Raw genomic sequence first — 23,644 nt, 5'->3', positions numbered from 1 at the left:
GCAAAGAATCCCTACTCCAGAGAAAAAAGATGATGAAAGCAGAATTTCTGCTATTTTTATTTAGGTTATTTGAAAATGGAATTAGGTTTTTGTAAACTTGAAACCAGTGGCTTTTGTAAACTTGAATGCAAAATCTAAATGGAAGGGATTCTTATTTATTCTTCATTCTGCTTTTTTTTTTTAAAGATTTTATTCATTTGAGAGAGAAAGAGCACGTGTGCCTGAGCATGAGTGGGGGGGGGGGGGAGAGGCAGAGGAAGAGGGAGCAGATTCCCCACCGAGCAGGGAACCTGACCCAAGGGGGGCTTGATCCCAGGACCCTGAGATCATGACCTGAGCCGAAGGCAGATGCTTAACTGACTGAGCCACCCAGGTGCCCCTTCATTCTGCTTTATGAATCATTTTTCCCTAGGTGGTGGGTGTAATGCCTTCTTAAAACAAGCAAACATTAAGTAAAAATATGAAGTTCCTCGGGGCAGGATGTAATTTTTTTTTTCTCAAACACTTAAATTCCTGACACACCTTGAATTCTAATTTATAGACGTACTAGTCAGTATGGAGTATTTATACAAAATGCGCAAATTCCCCTGATGCCAAGCCAGTGGGCAGAATTTGGACTAAAGTGTATAGAGATTAGCCTTAAGCCACTTGGCAAACACCTGGGTATTCTCAGGAGTCGTCTTGCTCTGGTTACTAGCTAGTTTAAAAGACATAATAAAAAAAATAGTACTGAATCCCTGGAAGCTTAATATAGAGACTCTACTGGGGCCCTTGATACAGAAGCATGGGCAAATGTAGGCTCCTGGCTGCAGATTCCATTACCTGGGAGACTCCTGGTCTTTTTTGTTTATGAAAGAAGAAAAAGAAGGAAGGGAGGGAAGGTGGGAGGAAGAAGGAAAGAGAGATGCCAGGTTTATCACTTTTTCTTCTGGGGAGTTTTGAAGACAGAATTGTCAGCGTTTCTTCCCCGTTTGGCTGTGGGAGATGGGGTGCGGGGGGTACGGGGGACCAAGCCCGAGGATGGGCAGGGAGCAGCAGTACCTCTGTCTGCACCATGTTCACCCTCCGTGACCGCAGCTCCCGCACGCAGTTATAGATGTCAACCACGCCTTCTCTTTCTGCCATGTCCAACATGATATCGATCACGATGAAACAGCCGGTCCTCCCTGCACCAGCACTGGGTGGAAAGAGGGCCCTGTCAGCTGCGGAAAAAGGACCCCTGTGCTTCTCCTTCTTTTACATTTTTGCTATGGTGAGAGTCATACCGCATAAAAGGAACCATTTTGAAGTGTACAGCTCAGTGGCATTTAGCACCTTCACAGTGTTGTGCAACCATCACCTCTATCGAGTTCCAAAACACTGTCATCACCCCAAAGGAGCCCCTGTACCCCCTGCCCACTGAGAGGCTTCCTTTGAGAGGCTCCAGGCGCTCTGCTTACCTGCAGTGCACCACCAATGGGCCTGCGTTGGGCGGGCTCTTGGATTTGACCTGCCGGACGAACCCCAGCAGCCCTGTGGCATGATAGGGTACCCCGTGATCCGGCCAGCCAGTGAAGTGAAACTGTCTGATCTCGCGGATTTCGTGAACACCTCTCTGCCATCGGTCGGTCAGCAGGGCAAGGAAGAGAACAAAGGAAAGTAAATGATAAGCAACCAGGAGAATGTCAAGTACCCCTAAGCAGTCAGTAAGCCTAGGGCTAGGAAGCTATGCATTGCTGGGAAGAAGGTCATTCTTAGATTTAACACACACTTGGGAAGCCTTATTCCAGGTAGGAAGATGTTGGTGGGGGTGCAAGGGAGGTGATGTTTGGGGAAAATGCTAATTTACAGGTGCAATTGCAGCAAATGGATGCATCTCTGATTCCTCGAAATTCCTTTCCACAAAGCAGGCTCTATTAACAGTTTGTGTGTCACTTAGAGCCTGTGCTGCGAAGTGCAAGTCCACAGAGAGAGAGGCACAGAACAGGGACCTGAAGTAATTCAAGGGTGTTTGTGGGCTTGAGACCAGCTACTGAAATGCAGGAGCCTTATTTAGCTCTTTTGTATTCTGGTACCTTTTCGTACCAGGTACTCGAGCAGAGCACATGCTGTGGGTGCACAGAGAACGTCCCTGGAAGAATGAATGAGGATCACTTTCCAACTAGATAGGCCAGAGAAGGAATTTTCATTTGCACCTCGAGTTTGTTAGGCTTCTCTAATTTGGGTAAACATTTACTCCATTCACCCAATCACCAACCATCAGAGTGAATGCAATGCTTTAGGCATGACTCCAGATGCTAGGGTCACAGAGGTATGAAGACAGTGTTTCCTGTCTTCAGGTGGCCATAATGGTCGGCCTCTGGCAAACAGCCAGGGCAGCAAATGTATAATATATAATGTATAAATGTATACCATGGAAATCAAGAGGTATTTTTCCTGGAATTCTATGTTAGATCAGTAACATGGCTCCCTCCTAAACTGAATGGAAGACAGAAGGAAAAAGACTTGAAGAATTTTTTTTTTTAAATTTACTCTTGTTTTGAAAATAGTTGATTTATATCCATCAATTTTTTTTCTAACTATGAACCTATGTGTTAAGGCTGTGTTGTAAAACAGAAATCTGTTTTGAAGAAAACATTACTTCCAGAATCAAGGCTGATTTGTAAACCTGGGATCAAATTTGACTTTCTCCTTTCTCTTACTTGGTGACCACCTCTGTGTTGGGCCCTGAGTTTGGTTTTATTTTATCTTAATGTTAAATACCCACTAACCTTGTCACATTCACCATTGGTCATTGTTCATACATACTTAGTAAGCAAAGAAGAAATTCAGAATTTTTAAAAGAAACTCAGAATTTTAATGTGCCTAGAAAGACTAGAAGATGCACACAATTACAGATTTTAAGATAAGACTTGTATGCTGTCAAGGTGTTAATATGTTTTAGTTTAATAACCCACAAATGCTGAAGTGTTATTTCTCTTTGAAATTCACGCTATTCTTTAATGGAGTTTAAGCATTAAGGAATTAAACCATCAGGGATTCAGATATGACAATCCACACTGTCGTCTAGTCTACTAAATATGTTCTGTGACTCCAGAGTAATTCTACTCGGTGGTTAGGAGCCCATATCTCTTATCACTTAAACCATGGAAACATTTTGGCCAGGCCCAAAGTCTCCACCAGAAGACAAAGGGTTGAGCCTGTATCACCCTCCAGCCCCCTAGAGAGCCCCCTGAGCTTTACATATGATGACTGGGGCAGGGGTGGCTCCATGAAGTGGGAAAGCCTATAATAAATATTTATTTATTCCCAAGAGGACCAAAGGGCATTAGTTTCTCCCATACACTGTTGTTGTTGTTTTTTTTTTAATTTTAATTTTTTGAGATCTTCACTTCCTAGCTTTGTTAGATTTTATCTCCAGCATCCTCCAGCCATCAGGAGATGGGCCCCCAACTGATCTCTCTTAAGACTCATTTTCTGAGCAAGGTAAATGTCAGTTTGTGGCATGCAGAAAACGTTTTCCTAAAATAAGCCTGTACCCTCTAAATACGTTCGCTGTTGACAAGATTAGCAAAGGCAATTGCTTCTGAGCCAATTCTCATTCTTGTTCGTCAATGTGGTGATTTCTCCTTTTGCTGTTCTGTAATATATTTTGGGGAAAAATCATCGTGAAATCACTGATTGCAGCCCAAATATCCCAACTTGATATCAACTATATTTTTTGTTTCCTTTTCGTTGTAACAAGTATTAATGCTACATAAAAAGGAGATATTTACTTCATTTTCCATGTAAATACAATAGTAAGGAAGAAGCCAAGATAATAGTGCCTAGCTCAAAGTGGGTGCTTAATAAATATTCATGGAATGAATCAATCACCAACTACATGTTCTGCCCTTACTGGAATATGGGACCATATTCCCACTGCCTTCTCTGAGGCACCTCCTGTGGAGAGAGATTTTGGTGGCCATTGTCAACTTCCTTTCTGCTACGATAGTCAGGGATCGATTCACCAGGCAGCCTAGGTCCATGGAGACCTTTTGAGCTCCACCCTCCCACCCCCACCCCCCCCCCCCGCCCCAACACACACACACACACACACACACACACACACACACACACACACACACGATGGCAACTTTGTTATTTAAAATCGTTTGCAGGAGAAAGGAAAGATGACAATCCCATGCAAAACAAGAACTCATCAGTTTCAAATTGCAACGGTGTCTGCTTGTTTTGCAGAGTAGAGCCCAAATCTATTTTTCACCTTGGGTCCCTTGATGCAACATACTCTCAAAATAGAATCAGAATTGCAGGCCTCTCAAAGTATATACTTGACTGTTTTTTTTTTTTTTTCTTTTCTCTTCTAATAAGAAAGTTTAAAACCTACAAGAAGTGATCCACAGAAGTACTAATGATTTGTTTTCCTTAAAGATTTCAGTTGCCCAGTTAGAAAATCACTAACATGTCATTTTGATTTCTCCAAAATCCTTAATAAGCTCCTCATCCTTCCCTTCATTCCACCACTCTTTGCTGGTTGTCTGAGGACTAAAATAACTTGAGTATTTCAGAAACATTTCTGTGCAGCTGGGAATGTAGGAGAGTACAATAAGAGGTTAAAAAAAGAGCAAAGAAACAAACCAACCCTTCCTTTAGCAACAGAGATGCATTTTCAGCTTATTAGAGAGCTGACTATTGTTCAAAGAACTCCATGTTTAAGTGATGGCTTTGGATGATTTTTTTTTTTTAAAGAAAAAAAATATTGAGGGTCTTTTATCACTATCTGTTTTAATGCAGTTATTCATGAGTGCTCTTGCCAAGAGCCATACAAAAATTCTCCACATTTTTTTCCAATCCTGCCTAAGAAGGAAAAAAAAAAAGGACATCAAAGTGTGAGGTTCAGAACTTGAAGAACTGAGTCAACCAGAACTCCACATTCTTTGAAGTCTCCAAGCCTCTTGCCTACTTATTAAAAAAGACAGGCTGAGGAAAAAAAAAAATGCTAAACAGTATGAGAAACATTAAAATAAACTGAAGTCTTTTCAGCCTTGTGATTCTATGACAAATATGGATTTGAAAACCGGGATAGGTCGTTCGAAACATCAGCGTCAATTAGCCAAAAAGCAGAGGCCGCCATCTCCTTGATTTTCCAAAACTGGTCTTGTTAATCCAAAAAGTGCATTTAGATGTGAGGAAAATTAGAGAGGAAGGCCAAGAGCCGACCGCCCGGCAGTGTGCTTATAACTCAGGTCCTCCAAGGTGACTTGCTGTTACTGAATGAGGACAAGCTTTCACCACACCAGTCTGCGACAGAACTGTTACATCCGGTGTAGGGCGCAGCTCTGTGGAATCAGCTCTTGATGGAAAAGTCTGTGGACCTCTGAGACAAAAACTGTGTGTCCCCTTCGTCAAAGGCAAGATGAGGATTGGAAGGCAGAGTGTTTCTCCCCACAGCCTACCTGTGCCACTCCTCTGGATGGACTGCAGTATGCTTCACCTCCGGCCCCTCCCTATGTCAGCAGAAAGAGGGGGAATAAGGAAATTCCCTGTTATGCCCTACAGACCTTCCCAGAGAAGAGGCCCTATCCATGCACATGGGATGAGACAGCATAGAGCCATATAGCACAGCATTCACAATCCAACACCAGCAAGTACAAAGGCTAAAACCAGTATGAGAGTGAGGATGAATGAAGGGACCAGTTCATGCAAGAGTGTCCCGTGTCTACTTATGTTTCCAGGTAGGTCGCTTCCCCTGCAAAATCCATCAGGCCACAGGGAACCATAGGCCTGAAAAGCCTCAAGGGAGAAGGGGGATTCCAGTTAGGACCTGGGTCTGAGCACTGATACTAACTCAGCACTGGGAAACCCATGTGGACATACGACATGAAGGACATTTATCAAACTGTGAACAAAGAAAGAGAGATGGGCTGAACAATGTCAACCAGGTTAAACAGAAAAGGGAAAGAGACAGATCGGCCTTATCTTTTGATTTTGTAGCCACATACAGATTCCTATGAAATGGGAATGACTCGCTTCAAAGATGGAACTGAGCTATTAATAGAATCGGGAGGCAAGATGCAATGTTGAGGCATCATTAGATAGAGCCTACCTGCATTCAGGTGTGACCACACAGAAATTATCCCAGGGAAGTTAATGAGGCTAGTCCTACTAACACCTGACCATAGCTTTTCAAAGTAGTGTGAAACTTACCTTTTCGACAGCGAATGTTCTTATCACATATTCTGCCAGTAGTTCTGTTTCTATTAGGGTGACCTTTATGTCTTTATATATCTCTGTGTCATCTGGCCAGTACTTGCAGCATTTGACCTGTAGAAAACACAAAGGGCATGAAGGATTTAGGGTGTTTTTCGGTTTTGTTTTGTTTTCTCTTTTGGAGCTCCCCAAATGATGGGTCACAGTGTGATTTACAGGATAAAAATTGCACATAAAAACAGAAGTTAAGCTGCACACTTAAGAACGAGGTTAATTTTTAGATCAGTTGTGTTTCTTTTCTCACCCCAGAAGAAAACAAAATTTGAGTTCTAAGAGTAGTAGAGCCTAGGAAAATCATCTGAAGTTAACAAGTTGTCTTTCTACTGCAAATATCCCAGTTAACTGTGACCATTCATTTCCTGTTTATCTCTATTCAGGGAAGAGCCTGGAAAAATAAACGATAAAAGGTAGTTTACAACATTTAGCTCCTCTGAATTTAAAATTCCTTCCAGGTCAGAAGTTGCCTAAACATTTTGAGGAGGCGTGAGCAGGAAATCCAAGCCGAAAGTGAAGATTAGAGATTCTTTTCTGAAGAAGGAAGTCACTATGTGGTTTTCCCAAGTGAAAATTACACATTCATTTTAATCTAAGTAAATTCTATATACAAAACTTGGTAAAATATGAGCAGTCTTTCCATATTACCAGAGGCCTCTAATCTAAAGATTTTTGAGGTGGAAGAAATTTGTTAGACTTAGCCCCTTCTGGCAAATTGCTTTTTTTGTCCTGTAGCTCTTCCAGACTGCAGTGAAAGCCTGGAAGGAGGGAAGAACAGGAGGAGGCCTGGCCGGGCCAACGTGGCCGTCCCCAGGGCTCTCTCCTTAGTCTCTGCTCTTCTGTGCTGAATTTCTGACAGCTCTATCCACTCCTGTTGCCGCTCCTCTGTGGATGACTTCTGTACCTCTGGCCCCGTTTCTCCAAGTGCTGAATTCAATTTCTGCCTCGTTCTGTGGGCATTTCCTGTGGAGATCCTTCCAGCACCACAAAGACAATACCTCTAAAAGAGAATCCTTGATCCCCCATCAACTGCCCTTGTCTGACTCCCTATGTCAATGACACCATGATTTCTGCAGGTATCCAGGCACACAGTCTGCCGATTCCTTCTCTCCGAAACCAATTGCCAAGTCTAAGATTATTTTTGAATGATGTCTCAAATATGTTTTCCAACTTTTTATTCCCTCTGTCACAATCTTAGTTCAGGCTCTGGTACTTCCTGGGTGGGCACTGTCCCCATACCAATCCAGAAGAACCCTTCCAAAGTGTAATCCCAGTAGCATTCACTTGCCCTGCTTTAAGAAGCTTCTATTTCCAACTATTACCTGTGAAAATTAAATAGAAATTAAATTTGGCTCAGCATGTATTTATTTGGCCACAACGAACATTTTTTGCTCTATCTTTTACTACTGTCCTTCTTATCCACATATATTTTATATTCAAAGACAAGTGGTTTGCCCAGATCCAAACTCCTACTCATGCCATTCCTTCTGCTTGGACTGTTCTCCTTCCACTTGTACCTTCCCAGCTGAAGATTTTATCCATTCTTCAAAGTACATCTCAAATAACACGCCCCTTCAAAGTCTTTGCTCCATAAATGAGAGCACTCTCTCTCTCTCTCTTCTTGATCCTCTGATAACGCATGCCTGTTCTGTGAGTAGGACCACTTCTTACACTGCCTGATCCTGTTTCTTACCTGTCCGCACATGAAGGGTGCTGTATTACTTATTTCCGCAAACCTTATAACATCCGCCAGTGTGTCCTGTACACACTAAACATGCAATAGATTCATATAGGATTGATCTCATGGAGAAAATCATAGGAGCAGCGTAGGAAGGACAATCTCAGATTGCGAGCATTTGCAAAAAGAAGTATAGGCTGAGATGACCCTTTCCAGAATGCCAAACACCTTGGTACACTAATGTTTCCAGTGTGGTACATGGCTGGGATCATTATCTTAGCTGCTTTCTCAAGAAACTTTTTGGTAGCCGATTCAGTGCAGTTCTATGTAAGCCTTACTAGCTTTACTTGGCAAGATGTAAGCCAGACATGTTAGGGGCTGGGGATACAGTGGAGCATAAGACAAAGATAGTCCCTGTCCTCATTAAATTTTTAGTTTTCTTTGGGAGTCTTTTTTTTTTTTTCTTCATGGGAACATTATCTGTGACTTTAGAAAGTATAAATATTTATAAGTATTATGGCTTATATATAATATTTCAAAGATTTACATTATGGATACCTTTGCTGCATTTAAAATACTCCATAATAAGAAGGATAATTTCTCCTGTTCCTTTCCTAGACGTAATGTGAATCTAGGCAGATCATGCATATTTGTGATGATGTCTAACTTGATAGCAACCCTAATTTCACTTATAGAATGCCTAATTACTTTCACAATGCTAATTAACAAAGATGCTTACATGGTACATACAGGAGTCCCTTCTATTTTGGGAACTTGCCTTTACCTTATAGTGATTCCAGTTATGCAAGCAGAAGCTGGTGGATAGGTACAAAGGGAGTATGTATGTGCATTTCTAAAATTAAACAGTTTTCAATGGAAAGAATATACAATTCAAAAACCTATGTATTTCTCGGAAAATTACAAGAGAACAAAACACACACCCATACCTGCATCCTGTTCGATACTGGGTGCATCATATCTAATAAAGATACCTTATTAGAATGCAATCAATGTAGGACGTATCCCACGGTCACTTTCCATTTTAGACTCCTTACCCTCCCCATCCCAGATTTTCAACAAATATGGGTGTGAGGGGCTTCAGTGCCTTGGAGTCAGGGACACCAGAAGTCCCTGCAATGTACTGAAGGGTTAGCGTTTCTCTCTTGGATGGTTCTTCCAATTCCCTTGGGAGAGCTAGGGTTCCACAGGCTACTGTGACCCTGATGGGCCCTCCATGGCTGGCTCTGCTGGTCCCCCCAGCTCCCCTGTGTGCCCCGCGCCCCTGCCGCCAGATGTAGCCGGGGGCCCCCAGGCGTCGGCGGCAGGAAACGGTGGTGGGGTCCTGGGGGCCACCGAGGGCCTCTAACTACAGCCGAGCCCCTGCGGGACAAGTGCCACTGCCCTCCAAGAGAAGCACGAGAACGAGGGGCGCTGGCTGCTCGGAGCGCTCTGCGTGGGGCTAACTCCGCACCGGACCAGAGCATCACAGGAGCAGAGCAGTGATTAGCAGAAAGGAAGTCTTGGGGCTGCTTCCTTCCAGAACCTGTTTATGGATAGAGCCTTCTCCCGTGCAGGGGGACCTGGCTGGGCGGGCCCAGAAGGGGCAGATGAGCCATTTCGAAGCCCGCCCTCTCCATCTCATCTCCCGGAATATCCTGAAATGGCTTGCCACATCTGTTTTTAGCCTACTAAAAACCTTTCTAAATTGGGTTCCTTTTAGTGTTTTTTTAACTGCTTGGGCTGGTGTCAAGTTATTATTTTGCTAAAAAAAAAAAAAGTAAGAGGAGCATATGCTTTTCTAGAGGCAGACTTTCCGTGCCTGGGGAATCTGGGGCCTGAATCACCTCCCGGCCTCTAGGGTCTGCATACAGAGATGTTAAGACCAGTGGTTTGGGGGCACCTGTTGGAGCCTGGGAACTGCAGAACCAGATGCTTCTTTCCTCTGATCGTCGGCCAGGCTTGGCTGCCTTTTGCAGCCTGGCACTACCCACACAGCTTTAGAAGAGGCTGTGCCTCCCATGCATCCCAATTACCTAAGGCAACAGTTTCCATCCCAGAAAGCGAGGCTCTGATCAGGCCCGTCTAATTACCTGGGTGCCCTGGTGGCGGCGGTACTGGGCTATGGATCGGGCTGCAGCCCCTGGGTGCCTCTGCCAGCGCATCACCGGGGAGAGCTGCGGGGGTGCATGAGGAAACCCCTGCCTCCAAGTGTGTGTGTGGGGGTGTCTTTGTTGGCTTTAAAATTCACAAACACGAAACAGTACAGAAAACAGTAATTCCAGGATTTATAGCTGCCTAAAAAAAAAAAAATTATTCGAGGTTGGTCATTTTTAACCAGCCAGCTGATCCCAAGTACAACGAAGGCAGAAGACCCCTGGGGGCTTTATGCACCTGAGTCTGGCAGCACATTACCATTACCATCAGGGCATCGTGACATCTCTTGAGCAGGTTCTCAAACTTCAGCAGGCATCAGAATCCCCTGGAGGGCTTGTTAAAACAAGCAGGGCTGCACCCCAGTTTCTGATTCACTGTGGGGTCCCGGAATTTGCATTTCAGACAGGCTCCCAGGTGATGCTGCTGGCCTGTGTGCGGACCACACACTGAGTTGCAAGGATTCAGACAACAAAAGCTGACTGCAGAGTCCAGCCCTCTCCTGAAGGTGGACTGAGCCTGGGGAAGGCTCTCAAGTTTGCTCAACCTCTGGCTCTTCGTCTGGAGGGAGGGGCTGATTTTAGTCCCTATATCAGAGGTTCTAAGATGAGGTGAGGGACTGCCAAATTTGTCTGCACATTGGAGTCCCTCAAGAGGGTGGTTATTAAATTCCAAAGCCCAGGCCAAGCTCTGTGCCCATCAGATCATGACTTCTGGGGCGAGTAGCTCTTCGTGGCTCCCCCGTGACTCCGGAAGTGCAGAGAAGTTTGGGAACCACCGCAGTTAAGTGGTATCACGCAATGAAAACATCTGGTCCAGTGACATTTCATTCAAAAAAATATGGACATTCCTCTTTTCATTATTAAGTGATACTTTTGTGATCTGGACTACAGGTGACCACAGGAGTTCCAGGGCAAGAAGTCCACGAAGGGCCTGGAGAGGTGAAGCGGGGGTTCTCCGGAGAAGGAAGAAGGAAAAGCTTTGACATGCGTGCATGGTTTCTGAAAGGAAAAGCAAATAGAAACTCCAGTGCCCCCTTTACTCTTCTTTCCTGCAAACCATCTTCTGGGGACCGGGAGGACTTGGGAGCAGTCCATTCTTCCACTAGGGGGGTCTGATGAACTCTCAACAGAATTTAGGAAATGGTGTCTATGATTTGCAGGGAGGAGATTCCTCTCCAATAGAGCTGGGAGGAATCCCAGAGACAGCCAGTTTCCAAACACTCATTTTCAAGATCATTACAAGTGCCGCACAGAAGGCTTTCTTGCTTGGGTTTCAGCACTTGGAATCACTGTGTTCTCCCGACTGTGGCTGCACATAGTGGCTCAGAGAGGGCAAGCGATTGGCCGGAGACAAAGAGCCGTGCAGGCCATGGCCGGCCTCTGTTCTGTCCTCTTCATTCCTTCCGTTTCTTGTGTCCTAAAGTGAAGAAGCAGAAGAAAGGCAGGTGCAGGGAGGGCAAGTGACTTACTCCAGGTAATGAGCTGGATGGGGGCAAGGGAGAGGCTGCAGACCCAAGCGCTGATCCCCAGTCCAAGGCTCTCTGCGGGGAGGGAACTCAAGGCAGATTATACTTTCTTCAGTCTTGCTGGGTCTGCCTTCGAGAACTGATAACAGGTGGGAAGCTTTGCAATGATTTTAGCTACCTTGCCTTTTTAGGAGTGAGAGAGGGTGTAACGGGTGCTGGGGGCGAGCGGGAAGAACAGAAGCACACTCTGAAACCATTTTAAATCTATTGACTTTGTGCAAGTCATGAGACTGTTCTGACTAGACCATATGGAGGTTACAATCGTTCTAAGTTCTAGAATGATCTGGGATTGCATGCCACCTCACACTAATTTTGTGGGGTCACAGTATTATCTCTATTTTATAAACACATAATCCGAAGCTGGGAGACTCTAAGAGGCAGACTAGGAAACTGAAGGGGTCCACATTGTGACTTCAGTGTGGCCCAGCCTGTGTCTGGGTCAGGGCAGTGGTATCGAGGCCGCCTGCCAATTATGCAGACAGCCCTGGAAGCCCATCATGAGCACAACCCAGTCAGCCATTGCTGGAGTACAGAGAGGGATGAGCTATGGTCCTAATGCTTGTGAAGAGACAGGCATGTAAATAACAAATCTAATTGAGAGCAGAATGAGAGGCAAGGTTCGTAGTCATGAGCACATTACCCAGAGCCACACTGTTTGGGTTCAAAGCTTGGACTCATTTCTCAGCTGTGTGACCTTGGGAGTGTTACCTATGCTCTCTGTGGTTCCATTTTCCCATCTGCACAATGAGGATAATAATAACGTTTTGTGAAGATTAACTAGATTCTTGTTCCTAAAGCTCTTAGATAGAACATGCTTGGCACAAGTAAATGTTTGCTAAAATTAACAAAATGAAAACGGCTATTGGAAATCATAGGAAGGAATATTACTTCTAAAGGAAGAGATTCAAAGCTGCACAAGGAAGCCCACGTTACAGATGAGATCAGAAAGATGAAGTGCAGTTTCCATGGATGGCTGGGGCAGGGAAGGCATTCTAAATGGAGAAAGTTGGCAGGGTCATCTCTAGAAAGCCTGCGTGGTCCTGAGTCCCTGTCGGGGTGGCGGGGGAGGGAGAACAGCAGTAGGAACAGTCCCTATTTCATGATCTCTAGCTGCTTCTGACAGGGTCCTGGTTGAACTTTGGTGCTAGGTTTTAAAACAGCAGAAATGGTGTTGAAGAGGCGGAGGACGCAGGAAATGGATTTCTGCAGGACTAACATTTTGAAAGGGTACTAGTTCCTTTGAGAGAGCACATGCGATCCCTGGAACCACCTCAGGGCTCTCTGCAGCCCAGCCAGCTGCTCTGCTAGGATGGGCTACTAAGGGCAGAGAGCAAGCTGGATGTGGGGATGCATACATGAGCCGGCTGGGCTTGGGGGATCTAGGGGCAGGTGACTGCCCAGGTTCACGTGTCAGGCATCTCTGTCACCAGCTGTGGAGTAGACAATGGCCGGTTGCCTGCAGAAGCCAGATGGGGTGATTACCATAATGGATATACCTCAGGGTTCCTAGAGGTGAGCTCAGGGACTTGGCCTCCTGACTCTCCTAGGCTGCCAGGATACGACCTCTCTGGCTTATTTACAGACCAGAAATGTTCTTGAAAACATGACTCCCAACACACACACACACACACACACACACACACACACACTTTTCTAGGCAGAGGCATAAAATTTATTTTTAAGGACCATTGATAAAAAAGGTAACCTCTCTAGAAAATCACATTTAGTGATAATACAGCATGGTGTAATGGAAAGAGGCCTGGTTGGCATGCAGGAGAGCATGGGGCTAATTCTAGCTGTATTGTGAGTTAGCCATGTGACCTTGTGAAAGTCACAGAAACATTCTGGTCCTCAGTTTCCTTATTTGAAGATGAGGAGAGTAGGTCATATGACTGTTCAAATTATCTCAAGTTTGAGAATTATCCTGATTACAAGACTCTAGAATGAGGTTTTTGGGAAGCCATATAGCATAGTGGTCAAGAGTGTGGTTCTGGAATTCTCATTGTGAGCTGACAGTTGCTAGCTGCATAACCTGTTCCAGCGAATCTCTTTGGGAAGGTCAATGGCTCTAGGGGTTAAGGAAGCACCAAAGAGGAATGACCACGAGTCACTGCCTTCCCTGGCCTGTTCTCTGTCCTCTTCCTTAGGTTATCACAGGAATCGCTAAACAGAGCAAGAGACTTTGAAGAATTTAGGGACATGGATAGATGACCCACCTAATACCTGACTGAGCATCATATAAGAAGTTATCCTGAGTATGGGCAATATGTGATTCAACCAGTTGAATGGATTGAAACTCCCACAAACTCACTCCTGATTTGGCTTCTCTACCCTATAACATCAGAAAAGACTCTATCTTCGGTGAGATGATGAATATATCATGCTTTTCTAGAATAAAAATTCTCTGTCCATCGAGAATTGTAAGGGATCCGGGTTCTGTTTCTATCTCAAAGGAGACAGTCTGGAGTGAAGAGAGGTAAACTGAAAAAGACAGAAGCTGTGTACAGTCATAAAACTGCTCACTGCATTATTTGGCCCTCTCCTCTGGAAGGCACCCAGCATTTACTCACTCATATTTACTCAGCCAGATAACCCCAAGCCTTTAGGGCAAGGCAGAACAAGGCCTCAGAAGATGAAGTTAGCAGATCTAGAAAGTAGAGAAGGGAAAAAAATTTGCATTCAAGATAGGACATCACTTACTGTGGGTTTCAAAAAAATTATTGAAGAATAGGATATAACAGCAGTGTGCAAAGTAGGGGGAAAAGCAATTTTCAAGTGCTCATGTGAGCAGAACAAAGGTGGAGGGCTACTGCAGCCTTGAGATGGCTAGGATGCCCTATCCCAGGTGCCTTGTCCATCTGCTGCCCACGCAGCCCCGCCCCCCAAAGTGCTCTACAGACACTCGCCTGAGAGTTTTATAGCACAGCCCTGGTCACATGTATACCTGCGAGGGCAGCATACAGCTGTAGTTTCTTGGCAGTGTAATTGGATGCAATATGGGATGATCTCAAGGCTGCGGAGATTTCCCTTGTAGCAAATAAGTTATTTTGCACTAGCTTATATATACCCTCTTCCACTTCTTCAAAAAACACTTATTGACTAATTTCCAATACTTTCTATGTGTCCAGACTTTCGGGATTCACAGAGGACATAAGCTACTCTTTGCTCACAGGGGCCTGTTGTCTGGCAGGGAAGGGCAAAATGGTACCCAAGCGTGTTTTGTTCCTTCTGGTATACAATTGTGTGTCATGCCTCTAATATTGGATTGTAAATGTCTTAAAGGCAGGGATCCTCCCTTCTGTCTTTCTGGCCCTCCCCTATAGCAGGTGGAGAGGTCACCTGATACCCGCACATTAAGGAGTTCCACCAGAAGAGCCACAGGAGAGACGAACAAAGACTCCGAGGGGTTAAGGTTTCTGACACGGACAACAGCAGGGAAACAGGAGGCGTGTGAGGCAGATAGGAGACTGATTCTGTCTTCCCCACAGGAAATTCATTAATTCACGGTGAAAATTCACACAGAATCCAGAAGAAAGACACAACAGTCTGCACTTAGAACGAATAGCAGTTGGCTGTTCCCAAGGCAGAGCACATTTCTGAAACTGAGGGAAGGATGCGTGAGCAAGAGTGTGTGTGTGTGTGTGTGTGTGTGTGTGTGTGTGTGTGTGATGAATATATCTGGGAAGAACCTTTTATCAGGTTCAGGGACTGTGAAAGTTGCAAAAGAGTAGTCTAGTCTAGTTACCCATGTGAGCAAATGTGAGGGAGGGGAATAGCTCGCCTTTTAAAAAATGCAGGTACGTGTACACACACACACACACACACACACACACACACTCTCACACAAACACAAATATTTATTTACAGGAACACTACCAGAATAAATTTTCCAGAAATCAGGGGGAGCATTATAGGTATCAAATTTTATATAAGAAACCTCATTACTTTAAGCCTTAAAATGCAGTACTTTGTAATTTAAAGTACATAATAAGCCTTCAGTAAGATTGGAGAATAAAGTTATGTGGTTTTCTCCTCGCTTCATTCTGAGGGTATTTGTTTTCCTTTAGACTCATGTTCTTCAAAATCATCCCCTAATTTAGTAGTCCATGAAGTGTTTCTTAGTGGAATGAGTTTGTTTTACAATTGTACCTATTTTTCCACGTCCTTTATACCACAGTTTACCTTTCAATTAAGTAGATTTGCTATCCAAATTGGATTGATGGACATTTAGTAACAATGCTGATTCTCTAATGGACTTGGGGGGAGTTAGATAACTATTTCTATGAACCAGGAGATAGTCTTCCAGATGCAAAAGTCACACTTGCAGCTACACAGAACACGATGGGGTGTGCATAGATTATCTTTATTAAATGCTTGCAAGAGTTCTCTAAAGCAGTCACATTCTCCCCCAAACCCTTTTCCTGCTGCACGCAAGGGACAGAGGTGGTGCCACTGATCAGAAATGTAAAATTGCTTGATTGTGTCCCTTGATAAACCAGTGGATTGTGATAGGCAATTTTGAGAACTTTTAAAAAGAATACCTTCTCTCAAAATAATAATTTACTGTAGTCCGATTATATCATCTTGAAAAGAAAGTTTATAAATTATAGACTGAGCATCTTTTACGGCCTGCATAAATTAAATATAGATAGAACACCAACAGAATTGGTCCCATTGGTAGCTAATCACACACTGCAATATTCCGCTCTAGATCTACAAAATTCATGTGTAACAGTGCAGAAGAAATAGGAGTGGACAGCTCTCTCTTGAGGAAGCGACACTCATGTCTTTTCCCTGAACCATTCCCTTTTGAAAATCCAGACTCCATACTTTCCTTCTGCTGCTGGTGTTCAGAGCAGACACAGTGAGCGCCAGGGAGGTCCTAAGGCCATGGGCATTAAAACAGAGCTCAGCTGCAGATGCATCTGTTATTCAAACAGATCTCGAAGCCAGAACGTAAGCAATAAACACACAAATATTCTTCATATAAACATGGAATTTTAGAGCTCATTGGGCACCCATGTCCCTTCATTTCCAGGATGCGTAAACTAAGGCTGGGCGGTGAGAACCGGTTAGCTTAGTCCCTGAGAAATGCCCACAATGCCCTCGTGTTCACCTCTGTCAGTTCTGTGATGACTCTGACTACTGGCTGTCCCAGGATTCCCGTGCAGCCTGGCCCTTCTTGCCGCCAACCGCGTCTTGCTTATTCCCTTCCCTATTCTTACCTCTTCCTAAGACAGGAGCATGCCAGCTCCTAGCCCAGGCCAACCCCCTTCCCCTGTGTTCTTGGGCCTCCCTCAAATAGCTATTTCCCCAGTCTCCTCAAGTCTTTCAGCCCATGGCCTTGCTTGGATCATCACCAGGAAAATGAATGTTATCAGGAGAGGGTGCAATTCCAAGGTTGTTGTTTATATTTTGGATCCATTTATTTAAATGCATCTTTATCTGTCTCTGTTTTCCTGGCTCAGAGAACAAGATGTCATCCCTCATAAGGCTGAACTGAAGACCAGCACTCTGCATCCCGTCCCTCCTGCCCCCTTGGGGAAAAAACTCCCTCAGCTGTCCACTCGTTAATGTTCAATTTCTCTTTCTCCTGATTCTTTCCTCAACACATAAAATTTTCAAAGGTCTTCCACCTTTAAGATATCCTTTAATTGTTAATGCCCCTCTGTCGGCTGCCATGTTTCTCTCTCTTCCCTCCTCAGCTAAGCTTCTGATAAGTAAACTCAGTCTGTATGTCCTCATTTTCTACTCTGGCCTTGACCCTGCAGACTGCCTCCAGCCCTCCCTGTCTATGGTGAGTACGTGTTGTTTGGTCACTCAACCTCGCTAATGTATTCTTGACTTCCTTTCGGGGAACTCCTTCTTCCTCGTGGGGTGGCTTGTCATTTCAGGGCCCTGGACAGCAAGGGATGAGCATATGAACCAACTTGGAGGAGTCAGATGCTCTGTCCCCATTACGGGAACCCCAAGCACAGTGAAAATGGGCCTGAAGTTGTCGGCACGTGTCCTCTCCGTACCAGCACCTTGACCAGCCTGGCTGTGACATCCCTCCGCTCACTGGCCCTCTGGACTTGGTGCCTTCTTTCCTGTTTGCAGGCCTTCTTCTTCTCACCAACATGCTGAGCTCCTAACATTCTTCCAGTAGATTTCCCTTTGGTTTAAATTAGCCTGAGTTGATTTCTGTTGCATATAATCAAAGGACCCTGATGGGTCATCCCTCCGAAACTACTCAGGCAGAAGGTCACCAAAGACCTTTTCCTTGTTACATCCAGTGGCTAGTTTTCTGCCTTTAGATTACATCCTCTCTTTCTGCAGCATCTCCTCTGTGTGCCTTTCTCCATGTCACTCTCACTCAGTCCTTCAGAGCACATCCAGCTCTCTGCGCTAAAGCATTCATTTACTCCATGGTCATTTTGAACACATTTCTGCCGTTTCCCTTAGGGGCCCGTGGTTCCCTCTTCCTAGAGCACCCTTCTCTCCCTTCTTTGCTGATGAAATCCTAGTTGCTCCTCCACACTCAGCCCCATGCACTTCCTCTGGGAAGCATTTATTGACAAACCCCTCCAACCTCAGCTCTCAGGCTGATGAGGGGCCTCTGGTAGGAACTACCAGAGCATTCTGAAACCTCTGTCATCGACAGAGGTTTGCTTCCCCATTCCTGTGGACATGCTTAATTTATCTTTGTAGCTCCAGCCTCTTGTGTCTATACACACTGTTGGGTGTATACCCCTGGCTCGTTTCCTGAAGGAATTCCCTCCCTGTATGTGACTTTCCTGTCCCCTTGCCCCTTTCAAAACTTGTACCTTCAATCTTTGCTTCCAATTGCATCTTCTTTTCAGACTCCCAACTATGCTCATGTCTACCCTACCACCACCGCCACCACCCACACACTCAGCCCCACACATGCGTGCCCCCCCCACCCCCCGCCCAGTGTGAGCACATCCTGAGCTTTGCTTACCTCTAGGTGCTGCTCCATCTCTTTCCTTTGATTTACTTCTCCAAGAACAAGCTACTCTACTGTCCTTACCACACACAGAGCCACTGTTCCATTGCCACTGCATTCATGGTTATCACACCACCTAAACCTGGTGTGTACCAAAGACGGGGCGGGGGGCACCCTGTGGAATTGTGGAGAGAACATGGGCTTTGCAACGAAACATTCTAGACATTCCAGCTCTGTGCCCTTGGCCAAATTATTTCTCACTGAGCTGTAGTTTGCTAACTTTGAAAACAGAAATCTTCATATGTATCTTAGAGGGTGACCATGATAACTAAAATAAATAAGGCTTGTTCAGTCATTTAGCAGAATGCTTGGCACAGAATAGGTGCTCAATACATTTTGTTGTTTACCTATCTTACCCCTGAGGTACCTGGCCTCTCTGCAGCTTTTGTCAACACTGCTTACCTTCTCCTTCTCATTGAAACTGTATCATCTCTTACTCAGGATTCTGGGGTCTCTTAGTGCTTGCCTTATTTCTCTGGTACATCATATTCAGTCTCCATTCTGAGCTCTTCTTTCCCTGTCTGCCTCTAAATATAGATATTCTCTGGTGCTCTGTCTTCACTTCTGCTCTTCTTTCTCTCTCTGTTTTTTCCCATAAATGCCATGCTTCTGTTATAGTGGTTATCACTTTGCATTTTAACTTTTTTGTTTGCCTGTCTTTCTATCCCTTAGGTCATGTCATATCTTTTCATCTTGCTATCCCCAGTCTTGCCCAAAGGCTAGCACATAGTAGATGCTCAGTAAACGAAGGGAGAATCACACATTTCATAGTTAGTCTGTATGTCTTTCTGGAAAGCCCCACATTGTTCATTCAGTGTCCCAAACTCAGCATGTCCAAAATGAATCATGTTGATTTCTTCTAAAGCTGGCTTTTCTTTTTTTGGAGGGGAGGGGTAGAGAGAAAGGTTACTCTTCTTGGTTAATATGCTTCACATCAATCCAAGTCATAATGGTAGAAACCTTGTTCACACTTCAGTTCTTTTCCCTTATCAGCATCCTCAGATAACACCCCAATTGTGTGTCTCCCATAAATTCCCAATGCCACTGCCACAACTTAAGTCCATGTCATCTCTCACCGAGAGTCTTGCTCCAACCTGACTTGTCTCCATGCCTTCTGTCTCCTTTCTAACCCTTTCTGCAGTGGCTGCTAGAACTGTCTTTCAACAACACTAATTAGAACATATGATTCACCAGCTTGATGCCTTCCATTACAACAAACATGCCACCACTCCCTGCGTCTACCTTTGCCCCCTCCTAGGGAGGCCACAGCTAGCCTTCCAGCCTCAGTTAGCTGCCCTTCCCCATCAGCCCTCACAGCTACATCAGACCACTTGCTTTTTCCCATTGTGCCATTTACTCCCTTTCTCTGTGTTTTTCCTACAGTGGTTATGGCCCCGTTTCTCCCAACAGACCCAGCTCTTCGCTGTGTTCTCCGTGATGTCTCTTATGTTTCCTCAGGCAGAATTAGCTCTGCACTGGTGCTGTCATCCTTGTGACTCACATGTATTATAGCTCATTGCTTAAATGGTTTCCTATTACCATTTTTATGTTCCTTGAGGACAAGTGCATCACAAACATCTTTGTATTTCTTAGGGCCATGGATACAGTAGGTGTATCATTGGAGACGTCGTGCTGGAAAGGGAGTAGAAAGCCTACTTTTGGGTTAATTTGTGAATAAGACAAAGTGGGCTCTTTTGCTAGTTTTCTAACATTTTAAAGAGGGGGACTGAGAAAACCTTTGGGCAGCGAAAACCTCAAAAGCTCAGTGGGGCAGCTAGGGAGTCATCCTTCCTGGAGGAGCAGGCTGGCATGGCGGGGTCAACAGAGGGTCCCTCTCCTGCTGCTGAGAGCTCAATACCAGTTAGTGCCTTGCTTCCTGGGTGGTACGCTGGGGGCAGGTGCCATGAGGTGTGGCAGTGTCTGGGTGGGAATCATCACAGGCTAGAGTACCGACGTCGCTCCTTTTCCCCTAGTTTTGCGTTAAAGTTATGGAGGGAGGTAAGGCTTGAATTGGCTACATTAATTTGATCATTGAGATGGTTGATGGTAGATTGAAATGGTGAGGAATGTTTGTTCAACGAGTATAAGTAAATCAAAGGCTAATACTATAATTACCCAGTCACAAAATATCACTCTTAAATATCCAGTTCATTAAAAAAGACCTATGAAAGGCAATAATGAGAGTTCAAGACAGAAAAACTGTAGTAATGGCCATAAAAAGATTTGTCTCTTCCCTTTTAGGTACGAGTTTGATGTCTTAGAATAACTTGAGAGACTTTGTACAAATATTGTTGGTGTTTTGTACTGTTAGGCATTACCTAGGTTATTCCTACTATCAAACATTATTTCCACATTTTATAAAGGGGCAACCTTGCCTCTCTCTTGCTTCTTCCATTGATCCTGGATCTGGTGGCTTTTGGAGAGAAGCAGATGTTCTTTGTTGTACCTGACAGGGGCACTTGGAATCTTAATATACCTTCCTTGCATGTGAATTAGAGAGTTAATTCTGACATTTAGTGTTCATCTTAAGCTTCTTTCTTTTGTTACTCTTTTAGTAACTAATGTTGTGAAAGAAATCCCAAGTCAACCTCTCTGGGTTGATAATAATCTTTAATGCATCCATTTTGGTGGTTCCATGCATCCTCTACATTGATAGAGGTTAACATCTCTGGCCTTGACTTCTCTTAGCTCCAAAACACTTTATCACCTGTTATCAGAACTCTTCAGAGCAACTCAAAAATAATTTTCCTATATGACTATGAGAAATCATTTGGATTTTTAATAAACAGTCACATTCTAATGAGGTCTTCATAAAACTGACTAAATATGTTTAGAAATCATTAGCTTAAATTACCAGTGCAAAAATCTCCTTTGGGAGTCCCACAGATTTCGTTATAAGATTTTTGGCAGATGGATTAGTATAACAACACAACAGAGTTTCTGCATCTCCACACAAACGGTGTAAATGGGAATGCCTGGGAAAACAGGCGACTGGATAAAAAGCTCAATGTCCCTCAGGTGGGTTCATTAAAGAGTGAAAACAATCACAACACATTCCGGAGCAATTTAAATGCCAGGTGTGCAGCCGTCGGCAGGTGCCAGGAAAACTGACAAGGTCCCTTCCCAGAACATACAGGCTGAAAGGCGATGCACGGTGGTGACAAGGAAGTCTTAGATAATGACAGGTCCTGGCAGCTGTACCAGGGACCCCGCTGGAGGGAAGTGCAGCGTCTGTGTCTTCGGCACCAGGTGCTGCCAACAGGGAGGGCTTCCCAGGGGCTCCAGCACGGGCAATTACAGCCGCCTAATGCAGAGCGCTTTGGGGCAAAAATCAGGGGAAAGCGGGTTCCAAGCTCTGACTTAATGAATCAGCAGCAAGCCTTTGTAAACAAACACACATCTGCCTAGCTCATGCCTAATTCATGAAGGACACACCATGTGCAGTAAACATGGTAAGTAGGTAGTTGCTGCCCTTAAAAACCATGTCATTTTGATTTCTTCGGCAGTTTGTTCTTGCTGTTTTTAAGCATGGAAAATGGGGAAGTAATCTCTAAACAAAAATGTGGGATTAACAATGGGAAGTAGCTTGGGAAAAGGGTAGTGCATTTTCCCGGAGGGAATGTGACCTCTTGTCAAAACCCCCAAATCACGCCAGGCATTTCAAGGACAGATGCCATTAAATTCATTACTAATTGAAGGCGGACCCATCCATGGAGCTGACGGGTAACGAGGTGAGCATTCTTCAGAGCTGACCACATCCCCATAAACCTGGTAAGGATTCGGAAGGATTTTTTTTTTTTTTAATAAGCTTACCAGACCTAAAATTATTGAGTTCCTTTAAGCCTATGGGCTTTCATTTATGGTTAACCCTGAAACCTAGTCATCCTCTCCCCTGCATACTTTTTTAAAAAAATTTTTATTGTTATATTAATCACCATACATTACATCATTAGTTTTAGATGTGGTGTTCCATGATTCATTGTTTGTGCATAACACCCAGTGCTCCATCCCCTGCATACTTTTTTTTTTTTTAAAGATTTTATTTATTTATCTGACAGAGAGATAGAGAGAGAGCACAGATAGAGTGGCAGGCGGAGGGAGAGGGAGAAGCAGGCTCTCCGCTGAGCAGTGAGCCTGATGCGGGGCTTGATCCCAGGGCCCTGGGATCATGACCCGAGCTGAAGGCAGACACGTAACCAACTGAGCCACTCAGGCGCCCCTCCCCTGCATACTTTTAAAAGCTGGGATTTCCATGGTTACTTGTCCAAAGGAATAGTTTCCATCCCAAGAACCAACAGTGACTATCCTATATGGGGTGGGTCCAAGTGCCTGATGGAAGGAACAGACCACCACCGCATGGCCTTTATTTTTTCTTTTTCCAAAGCCAGGTAACTCAAAATGCAAATGCAAATATGTGCAATTTGAGGTGGTGGATAACTTTTTTTTTTTTTTTAAGATTTTATTTATTTATTTGAGAGAGAGAGAGAGAGAGAGAGAGAGAGCACATGAGAGGGGGGAGGGTCAGAGGGAGAAGCAGACTCCCTGCTGAGCAGGGAGCCCGATGCGGGACTCGATCCTGGGACTCCAGGATCATGACCTGAGCCGAAGGCAGTCGCTTAACCAACTGAGCCACCCAGGCGCCCGAGGTGGTGGATAACTTTTAAGGAGTATGATCACGGCGAAAATAAGGCACCGTGCCAGCAGTTTCCAGTTATCTCTCTCCTTATCATCCACAGGCAGTCAGCAGGTATTTGTGAAATTAACGCAGGATTCAGAATCCACCAAACATACATTTCGGGGAAAGAAACCCATGTACACGAAAACAGAGATCTTCTTCAGCTTAGCTCTTCCATGTTAACCTAGCATAGGCTAATTGCTCTCTGACACTGAGTTGGAAGAAATCTCCTTCATTCATTTCATTGGGCAGTTACTGAATGCCAGAAGGCAGAGACCAAAAATTCTGGTGGTGTGGATTCATTGAGCTTTTTATCCAGAATTTCACAGCAAAAGAATGGGATGAAAAAGATAACTATAGACA

The 23,644-nt window shown here is 44.5% G+C and overlaps 1 protein-coding gene across 1 annotated transcript in view; it reads right to left on the bottom strand.

Annotated features, from left to right (window-relative positions):
* PTPRM (protein tyrosine phosphatase receptor type M) overlaps nt 1–23,644 on the bottom strand; it is a 777,319-nt gene that overhangs the window by 3,430 nt on the left and 750,245 nt on the right. Inside the window, exons 23-26 of the mRNA XM_036100805.2 lie at nt 6,187–6,303; nt 5,436–5,486; nt 1,440–1,594; nt 1,042–1,177 (exon numbers count right to left, since the gene is read on the bottom strand). Coding sequence (XP_035956698.2) covers nt 1,042–1,177; nt 1,440–1,594; nt 5,436–5,486; nt 6,187–6,303 — 459 coding nt within the window. The remainder of the gene's footprint in view (nt 1–1,041; nt 1,178–1,439; nt 1,595–5,435; nt 5,487–6,186; nt 6,304–23,644) is intronic.

The sequence above is a fragment of the Halichoerus grypus genome, chromosome 13, assembly GCF_964656455.1.
Source record: "Halichoerus grypus chromosome 13, mHalGry1.hap1.1, whole genome shotgun sequence".
In the NCBI taxonomy this organism is placed as follows: domain Eukaryota; kingdom Metazoa; phylum Chordata; class Mammalia; order Carnivora; family Phocidae; genus Halichoerus; species Halichoerus grypus.
The sequence above is the reverse complement of the archived record's forward strand: the minus strand, read 5'-3'. Positions and strand labels throughout refer to the sequence as shown.